Genomic DNA, 20620 nt, shown 5'->3' with positions numbered 1-20620 from the left:
CAAATTTTAGAATCGTACTATTTACTATTAGTAATAACCATCCTATTCCCCTCTAACCAAAAAAGACATTTTATATTAAATGCGACATAGTTTGCATAATGTATTACTAAATTTTTTTGATTTTTTATAATTCGATAGTTTCTAATGATAGTTCTTTTAATTTCTTAATAACATTTTTTTTTTTAAACATCTTCACATCCAATAAGGCTGCAAACAACCACTATTAGAAATAGAAGAACTGGAGGAATATAGTGTAATTATTAAAATAAAAATTATTAATTATTAAAATGAAGTAGAAATATATTACTGGTTATATATATATGTTTGTGTGTGTATATATATTTATATATATATATATATATATATATATATATATATATATATATATATATATATATATATATATAATATATATATATATATATATATATATATATATAATATATATATATATATAATATATATTTCCAATTTTTAATACCTAGTCCATGAACCCAGATTCTCCAACATTTGTTCACATTTTTTCTGATAAGTCTCAAAGATTTTTCATGTTTGCAAATATTTCAAATTACTTTCCGTGATTTTGGTTATTATACCATTGCCAATAACTCAACTTTTTCCACTGAAGAGCAGAGTACAGAAATTAGGATTAAAAGCTGTCATAAGTTCTTTCATTAATTTATTCATGGCATTCATAGCATTACCACTAGAGTCAGTTTGAAGTAATGTAGATACCATTCCAGTGAATGTTGTAAATTTTGATTTCTTTTTTATGCTTCTAAGATACACTTAAAGGCAATAACACATATATGTTTTTCCATAACCTCCTAGAGTATCAATATACTTGCACGGAAACTTTGTTGTAGTTGTATTCATAAATGTTTCTATGCAGGATTTTATAACAATCTTTTGACTATTTAAAGATTGACATAACTTTATATTGTTATCGTTCTTCATCAACATTATAAAAGTCATTATTTTCTTCAAAAACAATCATTTAAACAGTATGGTTAGATGACAAGTTCCAACAGTTCATGTTCTGTTAGTGAAAAAAATGCTTTGCAGTGCATTGTTTTGGACTAAATCTTTGCTGAGTTGTCCAATACAACCAGCTCTTGGCTCTCCTGTGATAGTTGGTAAACACCATTTTATTTTGTTGAATTATTTTATGATTTTGAATTCTTGAATTAAGTTGCCTCTTTGTTAGCGTATAGTTAGACTAGTTAGGTTGAGTTTGATTAGCCTTTCTTTATAGCTTTGTTGTCTTATTGCATGTTGACTCTTGGTAGCTCATTGCTGAACTTTTTCAAGTTTTTTTTGGTCCTTTTTTGTTGCTGGTGACCAAATGCATGCTGCGTATTCCAAACCTGATTTGACATATATTGTATAGGGCTTCTTCCAGAGTGTTGGCTATTGCGATATAATATTTTTCAGTAAACTGTTGACACAGCTTTATTTACTGGTTTTTGTGGCTTAAGATGTTAAAAATGAGCCAATCTATGCAAGTAGTTAACTTATGCCATATTTGCTCAGTTTTTCAATAAGGCTTGTATTCTTTACCAAATCAAATGTATGTGAAAGGTCAAGGAATACCAAATCTAGTGGTATTTTATAGTTTCCAAAAGGTTTGTCAAACACAATTTAATTTGGAATGAAGCGATGTTGTCAGTGACATATCTAGGCTGGTTTTGATGCTGATATACCGGTGTGGGCGCATAAATTTTTAGCCCAAACTCCAGCTCAAAGTATTTCAATATTTATATAATACTTACATAAGTTTGTTTTTTATAGAGTGTGGAGGCCGCATTTGACTGTTTTCGGTAGTCTTTTAATGTTTTTCGTGCCGATTGCTACATGAGATCCAGAAATATGAATACACTAATGATTGTTTACTAAAAAATAAATAAGGTCCTTAATGTGTCCTCGGAGGTATGATTGGTATGCCCAAAAATATTTGAATACGTCACTGGTTATTCACTACAAAAATGGTTGTTTTTTGTAAAGTAGATGATAGTTTCTTACTATTTTCCATAATTTTGCATGGGACCGACATCAAGATGATTGGTTTATAGTTTTCAGGATTTGTTGGGCTTCCTTTTTTAAATATTGGTGTCACATTTGCATCTAGTTATGATGTTGGTACGACTCCTGAGCACAATGAGATATTGAGTATGATTGATAGTGGCTTGGAGAGTTCGATGGCAAATTTGAGCAAGAATGCTATCTGCTCCTTGCAATTTGTTCCTATCAATTTTAGTTAGTATGTTTGCTACTTTGTCCTCTGTGATGTTTACGTTATCAATCATTTTATATGTTCTTCGACCGACTATGTGGCTTTGTACGTTAATTTTTTTTCTGAAGATGGACTCAAATTGGTTGCTCGATATATCGACTGTGTCCTTTTTGTTGTTTTTTAGTTCACCGCTGTCAGATTCAAGAGCTTGTATTGTAGTGGATATTTTTAGTTTGCTTTTTATATATGAAAAAAAGTTTTTTCGATTTTTTGTCTAAATAACTTAAAGTTTTTTATACTTTTTTTATATCTCAACATGAATTGCAGTATTCTTTTATGAGTTTAATTTTTTTCCATTATGAGGCTATGTTTTCTTTTTCCACAGTGATGTCTTAAGTTAAGATAATTTTTTTATTATATTGGTCAACTATGACTTTCCTTTAAATTATAAGTCTTTGTTTTATTAAAATTGTGTTCTTTAAATTCTAAAAACAGATCAAAAATGTAATTACAATTTAATTATGAATTTTAATAAATTTACAAATTTTACAAGTTTTGAAAAATTTATCAATAAGTTAATTTTTGAGTAGTTTAAAACAAGAATTTTTTAAAATGTCTCGACCTTGAATATTTGATAGATTTTTAACAGCAGACATAAAATTTAAATCAACAACATGCTGTAAAAATGACATTTAAAAAAAAGATATTTTGTTAAAAATTATTTTTATTTAGTTCCATGTTATTTATTTTTAGTTTCAATTTAGATTTTGTTAAGATTTGTTGCTGTTGCATTTTGTATATTATTTTATTTAAATCACTGTATGAAACAATGTTTTGAAATTTATTGATTTTAAAACATTGTTGATTTTAGCTTCTCCTTCATTCAGTGGGATGAATGACTATGATTATCCAGAATGCGTAAAACAAAAACTTATATCCGTTAAAAGAACTCCGCTTCCAGAAGAACTTATTAGTCAATTTACTAGTATCTTTTCTCTAAACAAAGTTCTTATAACTTTTAACTTATAACTCTCGGTTCTTATAACTTTATCTTGTAAATAATGATAAATTTTTAAGTTTACTTAGACAAAAAAAAAACAAAAACGGAAAAGTATAAATAAATGAGTGAAAAAGTGATAAAGAGTAAAAAACAGTTTTTAGAAAAACCCATGACCTGCAACTAAAGCTTTTTAACGCTATAAAAATAAAAACCTTGCTTTGCAGTTTAAAATTTTTAAAATTTGGTAGCGCATTTTTTTAATTTTACAAAAATATTAAAATGGTTTTGTAAAAATAATTTTTAACATTAAAATGTTATAATAAAATCACAAGATTTAAAAATTGAAATACTAAAACTGTTAACGGTTACTTAAGTTAACAGTGTAACAATAATAAGTTAACAGTTCATATCAATAATGATGAAAAGAATTAAAGTTTTTTTTTCAAAATATGGCAAGAACTTGTGGTAAAAAAAACATTCAGATGGTAACAATATTGGTTGGACTCAGTACTTTCTGATCAGAGATACTTAACAAATTATAAATACTTGATAGTATAAATACTACCAGAAATACTTAACAAATTGATTCCAAATTTTTTTATGAAGACATTTTGTATTCATATATTTAATTGTATGGGTGTTTTTTTTTTCCGTTTTTGTTAATTCACCTTCCCAAGGCAATGAAGGCCACTACAGTCAAGGATGCTTCTTAATATACGGTTACAACCCTCTCTCAACTCTATAACTCCAAAACACAAACCATGATGAACAAGGCCGCTGCGCGGAGAAACAAGTTTTGCGCGGTACTATTAGAGATGTGATGAGGGTTGAACTCGAAACTTCTTGCTTAGGGGTCGTTCATAAATTACGTCATGCAATTGTTGACAGTTTTTGACCTCCATCCCCCTCCGTGTCACAAAGTTGTAACACTTTAGTAGCAAGTTTTGTATGAGTTGTCACAAAACCACTCACCCCCCCCCCCCATAGAGCGTGATGTAATTTATGGACAACCCCTTAAGAGGTGAGCGCTCTACCACTACACCACTTACTTCATTTTTTACTAATACTATCAGTTTATCAATCCAAATTGAGGAAACAATTAGATAATTGAAAAAAAGTTTTTGAAATTTTTCTTCAAAATCCAACCTACTCACATTCAAAAATTGCAAAATTGTCAAAAGTTCCTAAATCTTCAGGAGGCGACATATTGAAGCAAGAAGACTCGAACTATTGAAAGAAGAAGAGGCAGTGAAAAGATAAAAAGTTTTGTTGATGAAAACAAAGTGAATCCGGTCAATTACAAGAAATACATGCCAATTCCAAAGAGATTTTGCCAAAAAGTTTAAATGCAATTGTTTTCTTGTCAAAGAGACACAAAAGAGCAAGGTTTTAAAGGCTTACAACAAGAAAAAAATTAACTACTCTTAAAAGACAATGGAGTGGTGCAACCAGGGCTCAATTTAACGGTTATTTAAAAATTAATAAAACTAAAGAATAAGCAAAACAATTCCTTACGAAAAAGAAAATAAATTTGCTTTAAAATAATATTAAAAAAACTTGAATTTAAGATTACTTTTTGTACACTTATCTTTTAAAACGTTTAATTTAAGTTATGCAAAACGCCTTTACAAATTACTTCTATTGATTGTTTTATAAATCAACAAATTTTATTTAAATTATTGAAAAGTGAAATTAAATCATAGGAAAGAAAAAATTATAATATTTTTAAGTTGTATAAACATTTTTTTCAAAAAGTTGCACAAAAAAAATTGTTTAAAAAAATAATGTAGTCTTTTTAAAATCGTAATTTTTATTTATTTCATAATTTATTTAGAAAGTCAAGTATAAAAAAAAAAATTTAAACACTTCTTTGTAAAAATAAAAAAATAAATAAAAATAAAGCAGTTAAATTGTGGGAAGATTTAGCTTATTCATAATTTAAAGTAACTTAAAAAATTATCTTTTAAAAGGTTTTTAGAATGATGTGGAAAAATAGTTTCAAACATTTAAATTTATCATAAAAAATACATACCTAGGGATCGTCCATAAATTACGTAACGTAAACTTTCACAAAAAACAAAACAAAAAAGATCAAAGTTTTCCCTCGCGGAGACTTTATTAAAATAAAAAACCAAAATAGCCCATTAAGTTTAATAAAAATCGCTGTGTGAGCTTAATATCTCCTACTTCTGTTTTTAAAATATATTTTGCATTGTGTAATTTATGGATAATCCCCTACTAAAAGAAAATTAAAATATAACATTTAACTTATACATGATGTGTTTATTTTGAACGATCATTATAATTAATTTTTGATTTTATTTAAAAATAAGACAAAAATTAATTATAATGATTGTTTAAAATAAACGCATAATGTGTAAGATTTTATTTTTAAATAAAATAAAAAATTAAAATGATTGTTTAAAATAAACACATTATGTGTAGGTTAAATGTTATATTTAGATTTTTTTTAAAAAGTTAAATAGTCATTAGGCAAAGTCTTTTAGGCAAAGTCATTAGTTAGTAATTAGTCATTATTTTACGAGAAGGCTTTAAAAAGCCTTCTTGTAAAATAAAAGCTTTAAAAAAGATCAATGATCAAAAGTTGTTTTTAACGTAACAATTTATTTTATTGCTTTTAAATTGTTAAAACATCAAACAACCGTTGTCAAAATGTAAAGAAAAAAAATAAGCGTTGTCAGTTACAGCGTGAAAATTTAAGTTTATCTAAAAAAACATACAATATTAAATTGAAACTATTTTATTAAAACACAAAAATCTGTGATGAAATATTCTAAATAATAAGGAAAGAAACTACAACTTCACTACACTAACGTTAAATAAACTGTATAAAAGGACAAAGATTTCGATTGGATAAATAGGTTCCGTAAAGCAGTAAAAATTATATTTTAATTTGATCTGACACTGTCCGACCCAAACAAGTTTTGAGTTATCCAGAGTGGACAATTGCAAAAGAAATCTTGTTTAATAGCAACAAATCAGCAGAAGATGATAAAAAGTTTAAGCAAAATTAAATAGCAGCATTGAAAAAGGTCACTGAAAGCAAGATCCAGGCCATGACGGCACCTACTCTCAAAAAAATTTGGTTACTTTTTAAATGTCCTCTGAAATTTGTTCAAACATATTAAAAACTTAATGATACAATAATTTAGTTTCATCATATTTTGTATTATATATTATATTTTTTTATTATTATCATTATAAAAAAAATTTGAACTTCATTAAGTATTTCTCAATTATTTATCTTTCTCGAATAGTTATTGCTATGTATCTGGCCAGAAAGTACTGAGCCCAACCGATAATTAAAAAGTTTAGGTGTCACAATTTTTTGTTTAATGTGTCTTGCAGCGCGCTGATAAATAATACTTTGAAATCAACAAAAAAAATACAAGACTAATTTGTTTATCAAAAAGCCCTTCATATGTTGTATTTAACTCATTTTTTTTAATATTACACCACTGTTATACCATTTATATAAATATTTATATTACACCACTGTTATACCATTTATATAATAATATCTAGATTATACTTGTTTTACTTCTTTATTATAAGTTAAATAAAAATTTAAAATCTCTTAACAAAGTTACTATGAAAGCGCCATCTTTTTTAAGATGTCAAGTACTGTGACTATATTTCTATCAAGTACTGTGATTATATCTCTGTCATATATGTCTTTTCTAAGATAAGTATCTCTGTCAAGTACTTTGACTATATCTCTGTCATATGTCTTTTCTAAGATAAATATCACTTTCAAGTACTGTGACTATGATAAATTTTAAATCCCATTTTAAAGTACATTAAAATTTCTACTGGTATCAAGCATCATAAGTAATGTTTTTTTGTTTGTCTAAGTTGGCAAGTAAGCCATTTAAAAACATAAACGTATATAAAATCTATTATCTGAACAAAAATCAAGGTTTTTGATATAAATAAAAGCTTCAAAGTTTGAAAACTTTTCTCAATAAATATTCTACTTTTTAAAAACAACAGAAGTGTTTAACATTTAGATTGCAAGAACAGTAAAAGATATTTAACAGATTTTTTAAACTTTATGCAGAATAATCTTGCCAAATTATTATCGAAGTTTAAGTTGGATTTTGGGGCATGTAGCATTTACTCTGTTTAAAACAAAATAAATATAAATTTGTTGACACATTTTTTATATTCATGTAAACATTGCCTTAATTTTAAGCCAAATGACACAAACTCTAAATGTGAACTCTGATAACAGTTTGAAATTCTGTAGGCTCTAGGCTTTCTAGTCCACATTCATAACACCAGATTGCTAGCAACCTGATTTCCAAAATGTCCTAACTGGCATGATTGTATAAATCAATTTGAAATTCTTTATATTTGATTTTGGAAACAAGAAAAAAAAGATTTAAAAATAAATATTTAATAACTTACTTTATGTTTTAAAACAAAAAAAAAAATTTATAACAAGAGTAAATAACAATAAAAACCTCTAGTATGAAATACAGTTTTTGAATAAATTTTTGAAAAAAAACAACAACAAAAACACACAGCATAGACACGTTTCTTTTTTGTTATTGTTTTTTTATTTTATTCTTTTGTTTATCCTATATTAGGCTTTAAGAGCAAAAAACAAAGTTTCTTGAGGAAAACTTGGAGTTTGAATTTTTCTAGTAGTTCTTTAAGATATTTATTTTTTAATTTTTTTATAAATCACATCCAATTCTTTTCTAATAGTTTAGTAAGGGTATTCAGAAGCAGGTAACATATTTTAAACTTATGGTGACAAAAAAAAAAAAAAAAAAAAATTAAGGTAGTTTATGAAGAATTTTAGTATTTAGTGTCTATGATTCTGTATTTTAAGATTCTGTGCTCTTGAATTCTGGAGCTTTATAAAATTTTAGGAAGTTTTCATTTCATAGAGAAGAAAGACATTTAGGCTTAGCAGTTTATATTAAGAGTTAATATTAAGTTTATTTTTTTTCAACCTGAACTTTGGGATGTAATTTTAATTTGAATTTTATTGTAATCCAGGGATAGATTCCCTAGCTAAAATGCATAAAGATTCTTAGGTCACAAATGATCATAGTCTTGTACTTATTTTTCTGGATTGAGTGTTCTGAGGTTGTTAAAATTTTTTGGAGCTTTAAGACTCTAGAATCCAGGTTATAATAGTATTTGATTCCAAATCTCAGAGTTTTTTTAGACATGAAGTCCTTTTTGGAATATGATAATAGTTATTTTATTGCCAAGGTGCTGATAAAATTGTTTAAAATAAAATTATTTATAAATTTCTTGAAAAAAGAGTTATCAAAATAATTATTATTCAAAATATTATTTTTCAAATTTTTGTTGAAAAATTAAAAAGTTTTCCAATCAGCTCGAACCTCAGAAGTTAAAAAAACAAAATCTGATTCTTATAAAGTCTTAGATTTCGTGCACCCAGAGAAAGCTCTCTTTCATACAACAAGAAAAAGGCAGCTCTTTTTTAATTTAAGTAATAAGAAGAAAGTATACTAATTAATATGTATATATATATTTTTCATAATTTCAAATGAGTAAAAACTTAAATTTTAAGTTAGTAAAAATTTCAAGTTAAAAATGTTTCATATGGGGCATTCCACGTCAAGTGGAACCACCCATCTGACATCACTGACTCGGATTTTGATGAAAATTGGCTCACATGTAGGGCATATGGACAGAAGAAAAACATGTAAATTTTTTTGACTTAGGTCAATTATTTTCTGAGATATGACCTTTCAAAGTTTTGACCTTTTCACTTGACCTTGGTTATTTAAAGCGTCATAACTTTTTTGCTATTATACTTAGGAAGTTGATTTTGGTGGCAAACAGAAGCTCTTGCATAGACAAATAACTTTGTGTCTATACAAAAAGTGATAAGTTCAATAAAAAAAAAGTTATTGGTCATTTGGTCATTTGACCTTTGACCCTGGTCGATGGCAAAGGTCAAAAGTCATAATTTTTTTTTTTACAGATTGCTTTTTTATTGTGGATGTTTCATGAAAAAAATTTTTTGGGATTCCCATAAACAGCTTTGGGAATAATATTAAAGTATAAGTAGGTTCTAAAAATTTAATATTTAAATACCTTAAAATTATACAGTATTTTAATGTAATTTATTGAGTGTAGGCCCTAGGTTATATAATAGCTACCATATACCAATATACTATGATTTGGTGATACTTGGCCCATATATATATATATATATATATATATATATATATATATATATATATATATATATATATATATATATATATATAGTTGAAAAGTAACAAAAAGGCTTTATTTAGCAGTTTTACATGGCAGTACAGTACGGAATGCAGTATAATATTTAAACCATTACCATTGCAATACATATTTGCTAATAATAAATTAAAAAAGCTTTAATAGTTAACGATGATGCAAGTTAAGTGCTTTGGTTGCTCCTTCAGACTCTTTAGAAGTAATGAAGTATGACCAACCAGTTGTAGTTTTGGGTTCGACTGCTAGCAAAAGATCATTCAAATCAATGGTAAAAATATTTGGAGGATCTCTGAAGGAGAAAAGTTGACTTGAACCATGAGGGTGAAGAAAGTTAATGGTTACTTCTCTTTTTTCTGGATTGCTTTCCAACACACAACCTATCCACCAATGTTCATCATACTCTACAACCATGTAACCAGTAATTGAACTGAAGTTGAGCTGGCTAACATTCTGTGACGTAATTTTTTCAATTCTAGACACAGAACTGGAACTATAATCTTGTACTTGAAGTTCATTCGTGGATAATAGTTTGAAGCAATGAAGTTTTTGGGTAACAGGAATCGTTTTAGCATTCGGAAATCTTTCCTTTAATATTGTGGATTCAATTTGCCAATCATTTGCAGTGAGGTATTCAAAAGAAATGCCATGGATATTTCTTTAGCAAAAGTATATAATTGATAAGTGGTCATTATTTGGTCATGGTATGGACGTTGTAAGCTTGCTTTTACCGCTTTACGTTTAACAGTTCCTCCAACTCCATCACAAGGGCCCTTACCATGACTTGTGGCAAAGAAATGCCATTTGGCTGGAATACCAAAATCCTCTTTGTGATAACACAGATTTATGAAATTCTTGCAGTTTTTGTATTGTGCTGCACAGCCATCACTATAATATGCTATTTTTAATACCTCAAATTTCACTTTTAAAAAATTAATTAGTTTACGCTGAAAAAGATAAACTGCAATTGTGTCATGAGTATTACATTCCAAAAGCAGCACATAACTTCCATGACATAAATTTCCTTTAAATTTATAATAAAAAACAAAAGGATGTAAAGTTGCTTGATTATTTGTCCAATGATATCCCTGTGCTGCATCTTGTATAATAAATGCATAATTTTCTGAAAAATCATCGATAACCAGAAATTCTCCATCTGATAAATTGTTTTTCTTCCAGTCTAAATATTTTGCCTGCTCTTGAGCAATAAAATCATGCCTAGTAAGTGTTTTCAAACTCCCTAAAAATCTTTCAATAAATTCATCAGTGGACTGTATAAAGGTTTGAAGCTGGGACCTATTTGTTGTAGTCCACTGTTTATACTCAATTTCTTCAACTCCTTTAATTTCAAAGCATTGCAACAGCCGTTCCTTTAGCATAGCAACTCCAGGGCAATTTTTACACTTGCCTAACGGACATGCTGGCAATAAGGATTGCATTGGATTTTTGCCAAAGCATGTTTGTAGTTCTTAATAGGGGTTACTAGTTTATCTTCTAGTTGTAAATCATCCATATGTGATCCGACTATCATGAGTTTAACATTTTGATGAATGGTACATACACACACAGTGAGTACCACTTGCTCCTGCAAAGACACATTCTTTTGGACGTAGCTCTGCAAACTTCGAAAACCCAATTCTGATATTTGGATACTTTTCTGAAAATAATTGATAAAGTTCCTTCAAATTACTTAAAACTAATCTTTTTTGAATATGTTTTTTTCCCCCATTTTCTATAACAGATAGAAAATCTTTTTTTCCAGGCATTACACGGCTAACAGTGTCAGAGTAATAAAACTCTTTTACCATATCTTTCACATGTACAGGTAGTGATTTCCCTTTTTTTGGGTTAGGGGTTGATAAAACACCTTTGGTTATTAAAACTTCTTTTGCTTGAGATACAACAATTGAATTCTCTCATCACTTTTCGATTACTCCATTGAGCAACAAATATTGTCAAAATCATGATCTTTTCACTCTTACTTTGTGTTGATTTATACTTATCCTGAAGCACTTTAACAATGTCATCAGCACATGTGTTGGAAACTTTTTTTTTAGTTGCTTCGTATTCATCATCCTCTAAAGAATCAATAGCATCTGAATTAGTAGATAAAAGGTCTAACTTCTTTTTTACAAGTTTTTTAAGCTTTTTCTTTTTCTCCGGAATATAACTTTTAACAGTTTGTAACTTGTGTTTATCCAAGGGTGGCTCACCCAATAACGACAAGGATTTATTATAAATAGAAATTTCTACTTCCTGGCACTGATAATTTTCATCTCCCTTGTCACTACAAATATCTTGAGATCTGGAACTGCCTTGAGAATCTGACTCTGTTTTACAATTTGTAGAATTTTTATCATCACATAATCCTATTTCGGAAGGTAAGCCAGTGATATTCTTTCGGCAAGTATCACATAATTTTGCTCCAGCCATAAGTTTTGAGGGATACATAGCTACTTGCCGACTAGTAGCTACCCTCAAGGTTTTATATTGTTTTTTCTTATGGTGTTGGAAAGGATCATAACAATAGTGTTGTCTCTTCTTTAACTCTTTTACTTGTGTTTGAAATGCCATTTTTAATCTAAATTTAATTTGAAAGTTGCTAAAAACTAATTCTTAAGTTGTCTTTTGATGACTAATTCAATGGAAATGAATTGATTATTTTAATATAAATATATATAGCTTTAAGCCTCATATAATTTAATACTGACTTAGTATGTATTTATAGTACTAGTAATTAAATTACAACCTAGAAAATAAAAGAAAAAAAAGGAAATAGTTAGTAATATATATTTACAATAGGCTATTTACAGAAAATGACCTCAAAATATCGCATTTGTAAGGCCGATAAATATTAAATTTTTAGAACCTACTTATACTTTAATATTATTCCCAAAGCTGTTTATGGGAATCCCAAAAAGATTTTTTCATGGGACATCCACAATAAAAAAAGCAATCTGTAAAAAAAAAATTATGACTTTTGACCTTTGCCATCGACCAGGGTCAAAGGTCAAATGACCAAATGACCAATTACTTTTTTTTTATTGAACTTATCACTTTTTGTATAGACACAAAGTTATTTGTCTATGCAAGAGCTTCTGTTTGCCACCAAAATCAACTTCCTAAGTATAATAGCATAAAAGTTATGGCGTTTTAAATAACCAAGGTCAAGTGAAAAGGTCAAAACTTTGAAAGGTCATATCTCAGAAAATAATTGACCTAAGTCAAAAAAATTTACATGTTTTTCTTCTGTCCATATGCCCAACATGTGAGCCAATTTTCATCAAAATCCGAGTCGGTGATGTTGAATTGGACCAAAAAGTGGTTCCACTTGACGTGGAAAGCCCCATATCTATCTTTTTTCATATCATAGTCTTCTAATTTAAAATAAATTTGAATTTGTTTCCTTAATAATTGTAGACATGCAATGTAATTGTGTAATGGGTATTTTTCCTGAGATTAGTCGTGCTTGGCTGGCTATTGATAGTGACATATACTTTTGGGTATACGAAGATGGGTATTTCTATTGCTATTAATTCTTGTTGTATATGTTACTTTTAAAGTAAATGGTTTAAATATTATATGTGATTTGTATCTTTATGTTGTTATTTTAAAAACATTTTAATGTCCTTTAGTAATATTTTAACCTTTTAAAAATTTAACCCTTTGTAATTTTATTTTTAAATATTTATTTAATAAATAATTTATTTGAATGTTTGTTTTTTAAAAAATATTTAGGAGTGATGTTGCTTATTTCGATGGAATCAAAGAAGTAATTCTAGCAGTTAATCTTATCAATCCAAAAGCAGGTTTGTTGTTATCAGAAGTAATTATTTCAGGTTGTTTCTTTAAAAAAAATACAAATAAATTTTTTTGATATGAATATATATATTTTTTTAGAAAATTTAAAAAAAAGTTAAATAAAAATAAACTCATTTATAAATCATTTTTCTGGGTTTTATTGATATTTAGATAAATTATTTTGATAATTGATTAGGTTTTAGTAATAGTTTTGATAGTTATACTACAGGCCTTGTTACGAGATTTTGCTGCGTAACGAAAACGCATAATGCATTTCTAAGTAACTCAACTTAGCAAATATATTTTGTATTGTTAGAAGTTATATTGCGTCACTAGCGTATTTTCAAGTACCGCTTGATTTTATATATTTAATTCCTTAAGATAAACTTTATTTTCTTTAACTGATTTTTAACAACAACAAAAAAATTATTAAACAAACTGTTTCTTTAACAAAAAATCTATTATTTTATAGTCGCAGTTAAATGCTTTTACTTACGACTTTATTTCTTCTGAATAAACATCACATAAACGATCTCAAAAGATAATTTAAATATTCTCAAAAATAAAAGTTTTTGCGTAAAGCAAAACTGCTGAACGCATAGGCGAATTGCATTTTCGCAAGCAAAATGCGAGCTGCGTAAGTCGATTTATTCTTTACTTATCTATTTTTTATTCCATGGATAGTCAAATAAATAAGTTTAAAATTTTTTGTTTTAAGCAACTAGTTTATACAATTCTTAATCTGCACTTTATTAAAATTGTTTGTAGATAGCTAAGCAATAGGAGTTTAGCATTATCTTCCAACAGCTTCAGCAGTTTAGATTTGAGTTTACTCATATGCAATTATTAGCTTTCGGGTCGTTCATATGTCATGCTCTAGGGAGGGGAGGGGTTTAGTGGTTTTGTGACGACTCATGTAGGACTTGTTAACAAAATGTATATTGTTGCTAAGTGTAATATTGTTACAAAGTGTAATATTGTAAAGGGGGGGGGGGAGGATCAAAAATGATTGAAAGTTGTGTGACATAATATATGGATAACTCCTTTTAAATAAAAGATATCTTTGATATCTTTTATTTAAAATCAAAAAGAGATATCTCAGCACTTTTATATCTGGTATGGCTTTTTTGTACACCAGTCTCATAAAAAAAGGATAGAGTTATAGAGCAAGGAAACAGTTGACAGAAGACTTAAAGAGTTAAAGGTTGTATGAGTCAGGAAAACATGAAGATGGGAGAGAGTTCCAAAGGGTTGAAGTGGGGAAAAAAGCCAGACAAATTAAAGTTTTTAGAGCATGCAGGGACAGATACAGTATAAGAATGAGACTTTGATGAATGACGAGTCAAGCGAGAATGAACTTTAGTTGATAGAACTAGAGATGAAAGCTCCTTTAAACAGCAACCATGATAGTATTTGTAGAAAAGAGAAAGAGATCCAACCTTACAAAAATGGGAAAGAAGCTCAAGCTTAGCAGATAGACCAGGTCCAACGACGTTTACAATGCACTTTTTTTCTAGAAGAGAAAGAGCATCATTAGAAGAACCAGCCCAAATATGACAACAGTATTTCATACAGGGACAAATAAAAATTTTGCATAGGTATAGAATAGAATCAGGAGAGAGAAAATGGCGAGCACGATAAAGAGAAACAACCTTAGCAGATGCTAATTTAGCTATCAATTGTATACATGGTTTTCATAAAAGGTCAGTAGTAAATGAAAATCCAAGAAGACGTAAAGAAGAGGACTCAGTGAGAGGGTTGCCATTCATTAATATAGGAATGTCGACAGTACTGCGATAGTTGTTTGGAGTAAATAACTGAGTTTTGTTGGAGTTAAAATTTACAAGTCGCTGTGAGCCCCAACCTGTTACAGAAGTGAGATCAAGACAGGAGTATAAAGTTGAGTCATCAGCCAAAAAAGCTACTTTAGATGTAAGGCTGTCGGGAAGATCATTAATGTAATAAGAAACAAAATAGGACCAAAGAGTGTTGGCCTTTGAGGATGACTTAATTAAAGTGGTTAGAAAGAAACGATTTGATAATCTCAAAATCTTTCCAAGATACACCATATAAAACAAGCTTATGGAGAAGACCAACATGCCAAACTTTGTGGAAAGCCTTAGATATGCCAAGAGCAAAAGCCCTAGCCTCTCCGCCCCCTCTAATGCACAATTAAATCTTTCAGTCACAGCAGTTAGCAAATCAGCTGTAGAGCGAGAGGATCAAAAACCATATTGATTGTCTAACAGCAAGTTATTTGACTCAAGATATGGTGTGAGAAGTTTGTTTATCAAAAACTCAAAGACCTTGCTAATATCAGAAAGAAGGCTGGTTGGACAATAATTGCAGGGGTAAGAATGTTCACCAGAGTTTTTGAAAATTGGAACAACAGATGCCATTTTTCAGCAGCCAGGAAAACAAGACTTAATCAAGCATTTATTAAATGCTGCACAAGAGGGTGAAAACCATGGAGTAGAATGAGGCTTGACTTGGAACCGGCGAGAAGAAGTAAAAGCATCCATTCCTGCCTGAATCCAGGAGGTTACTTAGGAGGTGCATTTTTCAGTTAAGAGGGAAAAGATATCAGTCAAATGACTGTCACGAAATAAATCAGCAAAAGAGCCCCAGTCAGCTTTAAGGTAGTAGTAAGAAGTGCGATGATAGGGTGAGTCCAAAAATGAAGTACGAGATGAAAGATTTAAAGAGATCATTGTATGGTCAGAACCACCTAAAGGAGAAGAAGAAACTGAACACAAGCTAGGATCAGAGACCAGACATAAATCAAGAAGTGAAGGTAAATGATTAGGGTTACCAGAAAAACGAGTCACAAAGTATCTATCTGAGTAAGAGATTAAGAAATGCAGAATTTATAGGGTTTAGTGCCAGCAGAGTCAGTGGTGTTAGAACCAAGCTATTCAGTTTGATGAGCATTAAAATCACAACAATATTGGCAGACAGGTAGAGAGAGAGCATGGTCAATTTGATTAGAAATTATATCTAAAAGAGTGCAGTCTTGGGAAGAAGGAGAACGATAAAGTTCAAAGAGAAAAGTGATAGAGTGAAGAGGTGCTAAGCGGAAGCGCATAAAAAAATTGTCAAAGGATTCAAACCTGGTTTCACTACAAATAGGTGAATTGATGCGTATGTATACCCCTAAGCCAAGCATGTGACTATTGGAGTCTTTGCAAATCAAAGGATAGCACCCATTAACATTGATACCCGTCAATTTAAATTAGTCTCACTAAGAGCAAGCAGTCTGGTGAATTTTGAGAGAGGTAAGATTCAACTGATGTAAGGTTGCTTCGCAGACCACAAATATTAGTAAAGGATATATTAAAACGGTTAGGTGATAGGGATGGTTTTTTATGTTTAATGTTTTGATTTACTTTTGGCATATTTAAGTTTAAAGAGAAACTTGACTCATTCATAGATAGAGCATGGCCTCCCAAGCAATGAGCTATGCAATTTTCTCAGCCCTGTTAATTAACCCTAAGTTGTAACATAGGGCTCCTTATGTGACCTCAACAATGCACACCAAAAGCATTAACAGGGACACCATCCATGCACAATATGGCACTGTTAATACTCTGATATTTTGCAGCTGTTGATGAAATCAGCACTCTGAGAGCTACCGCAGAGTTTGGGAAATCTTACTACCGACCGACCTCAGAACCATTAAACTGAGTTTTAGAGCTGTACCCTCATTTGGAGATAACAGGAAGAGTTGCATTGCCACTATCAAGGAGACACAAGCAAAAACCTATGAGAAAAGTCAAGAAGATCCTGCATTCATCATCCTAGGCAGGAAACAATTTAACACAGGTTTACATTTACGCCAGCCTAATAGATGAATACGGGTTTACATCTACACCAGCCTAAAAGATTGTTATTCACTTTTTATTGGGTAATTATTTTTACTACTAACATAAAAATGTTTTATAACATCTTTACATTAAACCTTGAAAATGTCTAATCAAATTAAACAAGGACTTTTGGAACACCCTGTTTTTTACTTTGTTTCTAAGGTTGGAAGATTGTAAGATTAGAAAATTATAGCATCCTTAATCAACCTTCAGAAATATTACTTCTCGATTATATTATTTATCATACTATATTATTTATCATACTATTAAATTATAAAGGTTTAACATATATTGTCATTTACCAACTACACACATTAACTTCTTCACAAAACTGTTTATTTACTTGTAATAACTATTTTGTTAAAAACTTTTGAATAAAGTAGTTAGTTTATAAAATTGAAAAAGTATGTTACGAATCATTGTGATATAAGATTAAGTCTGTTCATCTTGTAGTGTGAATTTCAAAAAAAGTACTAAAATGGTGATTATATAGAATCTATGTTTTTTTTTATTTTTATTTAAACATCTTTGCTTCCAACAAGGCTGCAAGCAACCGCTAATTAAAATTGAAAGTTACTGGAAGAGAAAAGATGAAGATTGCAGAGTAAGATAGCAATTGACAGATGACTTAAAGGATTGCAAATTATATGAATCAGGAAAGCAAGATGAAGTGTTTTTTATGCACTTTGGAACAGTCACATAAAAAGGATGAGACTAAATTGAATGACGAGTAATACAAGAATGAATTTTAGTAGATGACACAAGAGACGCTAGCTCTTAAGAGCAGTGTCTTGTCTAAAAGAGAAAGAGCATCATTAGAAGATCCGCCCCAGATATGGCAACAGTATTCCGTGCAAGGCCGGATTTGAGATTTATAAAGATAGAGAATAGAATCCGAAGTAAGAAAGTGTCGAGCTCGATAAAGAGATGCAACCTTAGCAGATGCGAATTTTGCAATTGATTTGATATATATGGTTTCCATGAAAGATCGAATGTAAGAGTTAATCCTAAAAGATGAAGAGCAAATGACATCGAGTACGTTGCTGTTCATAAATATAGGACAATCTAAGTTATTGCGATAACGATTGGCTGAAAAAAATTGAGTTTTATCTAAATTGAAGTTCACCAGCCACTGTAAGCCCCATGCTGTAGCAGAAGTAAGATCTTTATCAAGCTCAAATGCCCCCTCCAAGCAATCAGAGAGTGTTGGCTTCTTATCACGACATGAATCAATGGTAGTATCATCAGCTAACAATGCCACCTTAGATGTGAGAATATCTGGAAGATTGTTAATGTAAATTAAAAAGAGTATAGGGTCAAGGATAGAACCTTAAGGAACCCCTGAAGTTACAGAATAAGAAGAAGAGTGCTATCCATCGAGGACAACTTTTATACTACGATTGGAAAGGAAGGATTCAATAATCTTAAAACTGTTGCCAGATACACCATAAGAAGAAAGCTTATGGAGGAGACCAGCATGCCAAACTTTATCAAAAGCTTTTGAAATGTCAGGAGCGATGGCCTTAACCTCTCCACCTTTATCCAATGCACGAAAACACCTATCAGTTATTACTGTTAGCAAATCAGCTGTAGAGCGAGAAGATCAAAATCCATATTGATGGTCAGAAGATAAGTTATTAGATTCAAGATGAGAGATTAAGTGTTTGTTAGTTAAAGATTCAAAAACCTTACTTATGATAAGAAAAAGACTAATGGGGCGGTTTGTTAGACAAATCAGATCGCTCTCCAGAATTTTTGAAAATAGGGATATCAGATGCCTCTTTCTAGCAGGCTGGAAAACATAACTCTGATAAGCACTTGTTGAATAGTTTTGAGAGTATAGACGACTCCAGAGAACACTTTAGCTCCAGAGAACACTTCTGCAAGACAATAACAGGTATGTTATTGTCTTGTAGAAGTGTTCTCTGGAGCTGTCATCTGTATAAGCAGGAAATCACTTTAGATACAGAAGCTGAAGTGATACGAATGTCAAGCAATGGATCAACCTGTTTGTTGGCAATATCAGGTAAAACGCAACTAGTGGAATCAAGAGATGATATTGATGAAAAGTTCTTAGCAAACAACTCAGCTTTGTCTTTAGGTGAGTTGACTAAGTCTGAACCATACAAGAGAGGTGGAATTATAGATTTGCCCTTATTATTGATATTATTAAAGATTCTCCAGAAGTCACGAGAGCCTAATTTTTGAGAGGAGATACGAGATTTCATGACCTGAGAATAGCGGGTTTTGGCGTTAGACAAAACCTTTTTACAATTGTTTCTAGCAGTAATAAACAAATGTCTGTTTTCAGGAAAATTGTTTTGCTGATAGATATGGAAGTAATTTGATTTTTCGAAGTTTCGAAGTGATTTTGAAGTGATTCGAAGTTTTGATTGGCAATCACAGCAGCACAATGTGAGGAAAACCATGGAGGAGAGTGAGGCTTGACCTGGAATCGTCTAGAGGGAACAAAAGATTCCATGCCAGCCTGAATCCATGAAGTTATGTAAGAAGCTTATTTGTCGACAGGAAGACAAAAGATTTCTACCCAAAGGCCATCACAAAGACAATCACGGAAAGAGTCCCAGTCAGTTTTAAGGTAGTTGTGAGAGGTACGATAATAGGGGGATTCAGGTGATGAAGAAGAATGAGATATTAGTTTTAGAGAGATAAAACTGTGATCAGAAGCACCTAAGGACAAATGTGGAGAAACTGAGCACTGACTAGGATCAGAAACAAGACAAAAGTTGAGTAGAGAAGGTAAATGATTTGGGTTGTCTGGAAAGCGAGTTGGAAAGTTGACTATTTGAGTTAGGGATTGAGAAAGGCAAAAGTTGTAGGCTTTAATGGCTGCAGAATCACTGACACTAGAGCCAAGCCATTCAGTGTGAGCATTAAAGTCACCAAAAACAACAATATAGGCTGATGGATTAAGAGAGAGGGCTTGGTCAATATGATCAGAAATATCATCAAAAAGAGTGCAGTCTTGAGATATAGGAGAGCAATATAGAACAAAGAGAAAGGCGATAGAGTAAAGTGGTGCTAAACAAAAGCACATGAAAGAATAGTCTGTGGATTCAAACCTAGTTTCACGACAAATGGGTGAATTGTTACGAATGTAAATGCCCAGGCCAAGCATGTGGCTATTGAAGTCTTTATGAATTAAAGGAAGATAACCATCAACACTAAGATCACAAGATGAAACAGCTGAACTCAAACTAGTCTCACAAAGAGCAAGTAGGTCTGGTGAACTTTGCAAGAGATAAGACTCAACAGAAGAAAAGTTACTTGGAAGACCACAAATATTAGTGAATGATAGGTTTAGAGAACTTAGTGAATGATGGTTTTTTGTGTTTTATAGTTTTTGGTACTTTATTAATTTTTAAATTTGTTGATGAACTTGACTCAAAGCATAGATAGTACTCAGATCACTGTCTAATAGCCCAAGCAATTGCCTCATTA

The 20620-nt window shown here is 30.3% G+C and overlaps 1 protein-coding gene across 1 annotated transcript in view; it reads left to right on the top strand.

The window, feature by feature from the left end:
* The window catches only part of LOC100212106 (nuclear pore complex protein Nup155), a 107326-nt gene that overhangs the window by 3441 nt on the left and 83265 nt on the right, over positions 1 to 20620 (top strand). Inside the window, exons 2-4 of the mRNA XM_065801474.1 lie at positions 3105 to 3218; positions 12915 to 13011; positions 13233 to 13303. Coding sequence (XP_065657546.1) covers positions 3105 to 3218; positions 12915 to 13011; positions 13233 to 13303 — 282 coding nt within the window. The remainder of the gene's footprint in view (positions 1 to 3104; positions 3219 to 12914; positions 13012 to 13232; positions 13304 to 20620) is intronic.

The sequence above is a fragment of the Hydra vulgaris genome, chromosome 07 (assembly GCF_038396675.1).
Source record: "Hydra vulgaris chromosome 07, alternate assembly HydraT2T_AEP".
Classification (NCBI taxonomy): domain Eukaryota; kingdom Metazoa; phylum Cnidaria; class Hydrozoa; order Anthoathecata; family Hydridae; genus Hydra; species Hydra vulgaris.
Note: the sequence above shows the minus strand (reverse complement) of the source record. Positions and strands in the feature narration are given on the sequence as shown.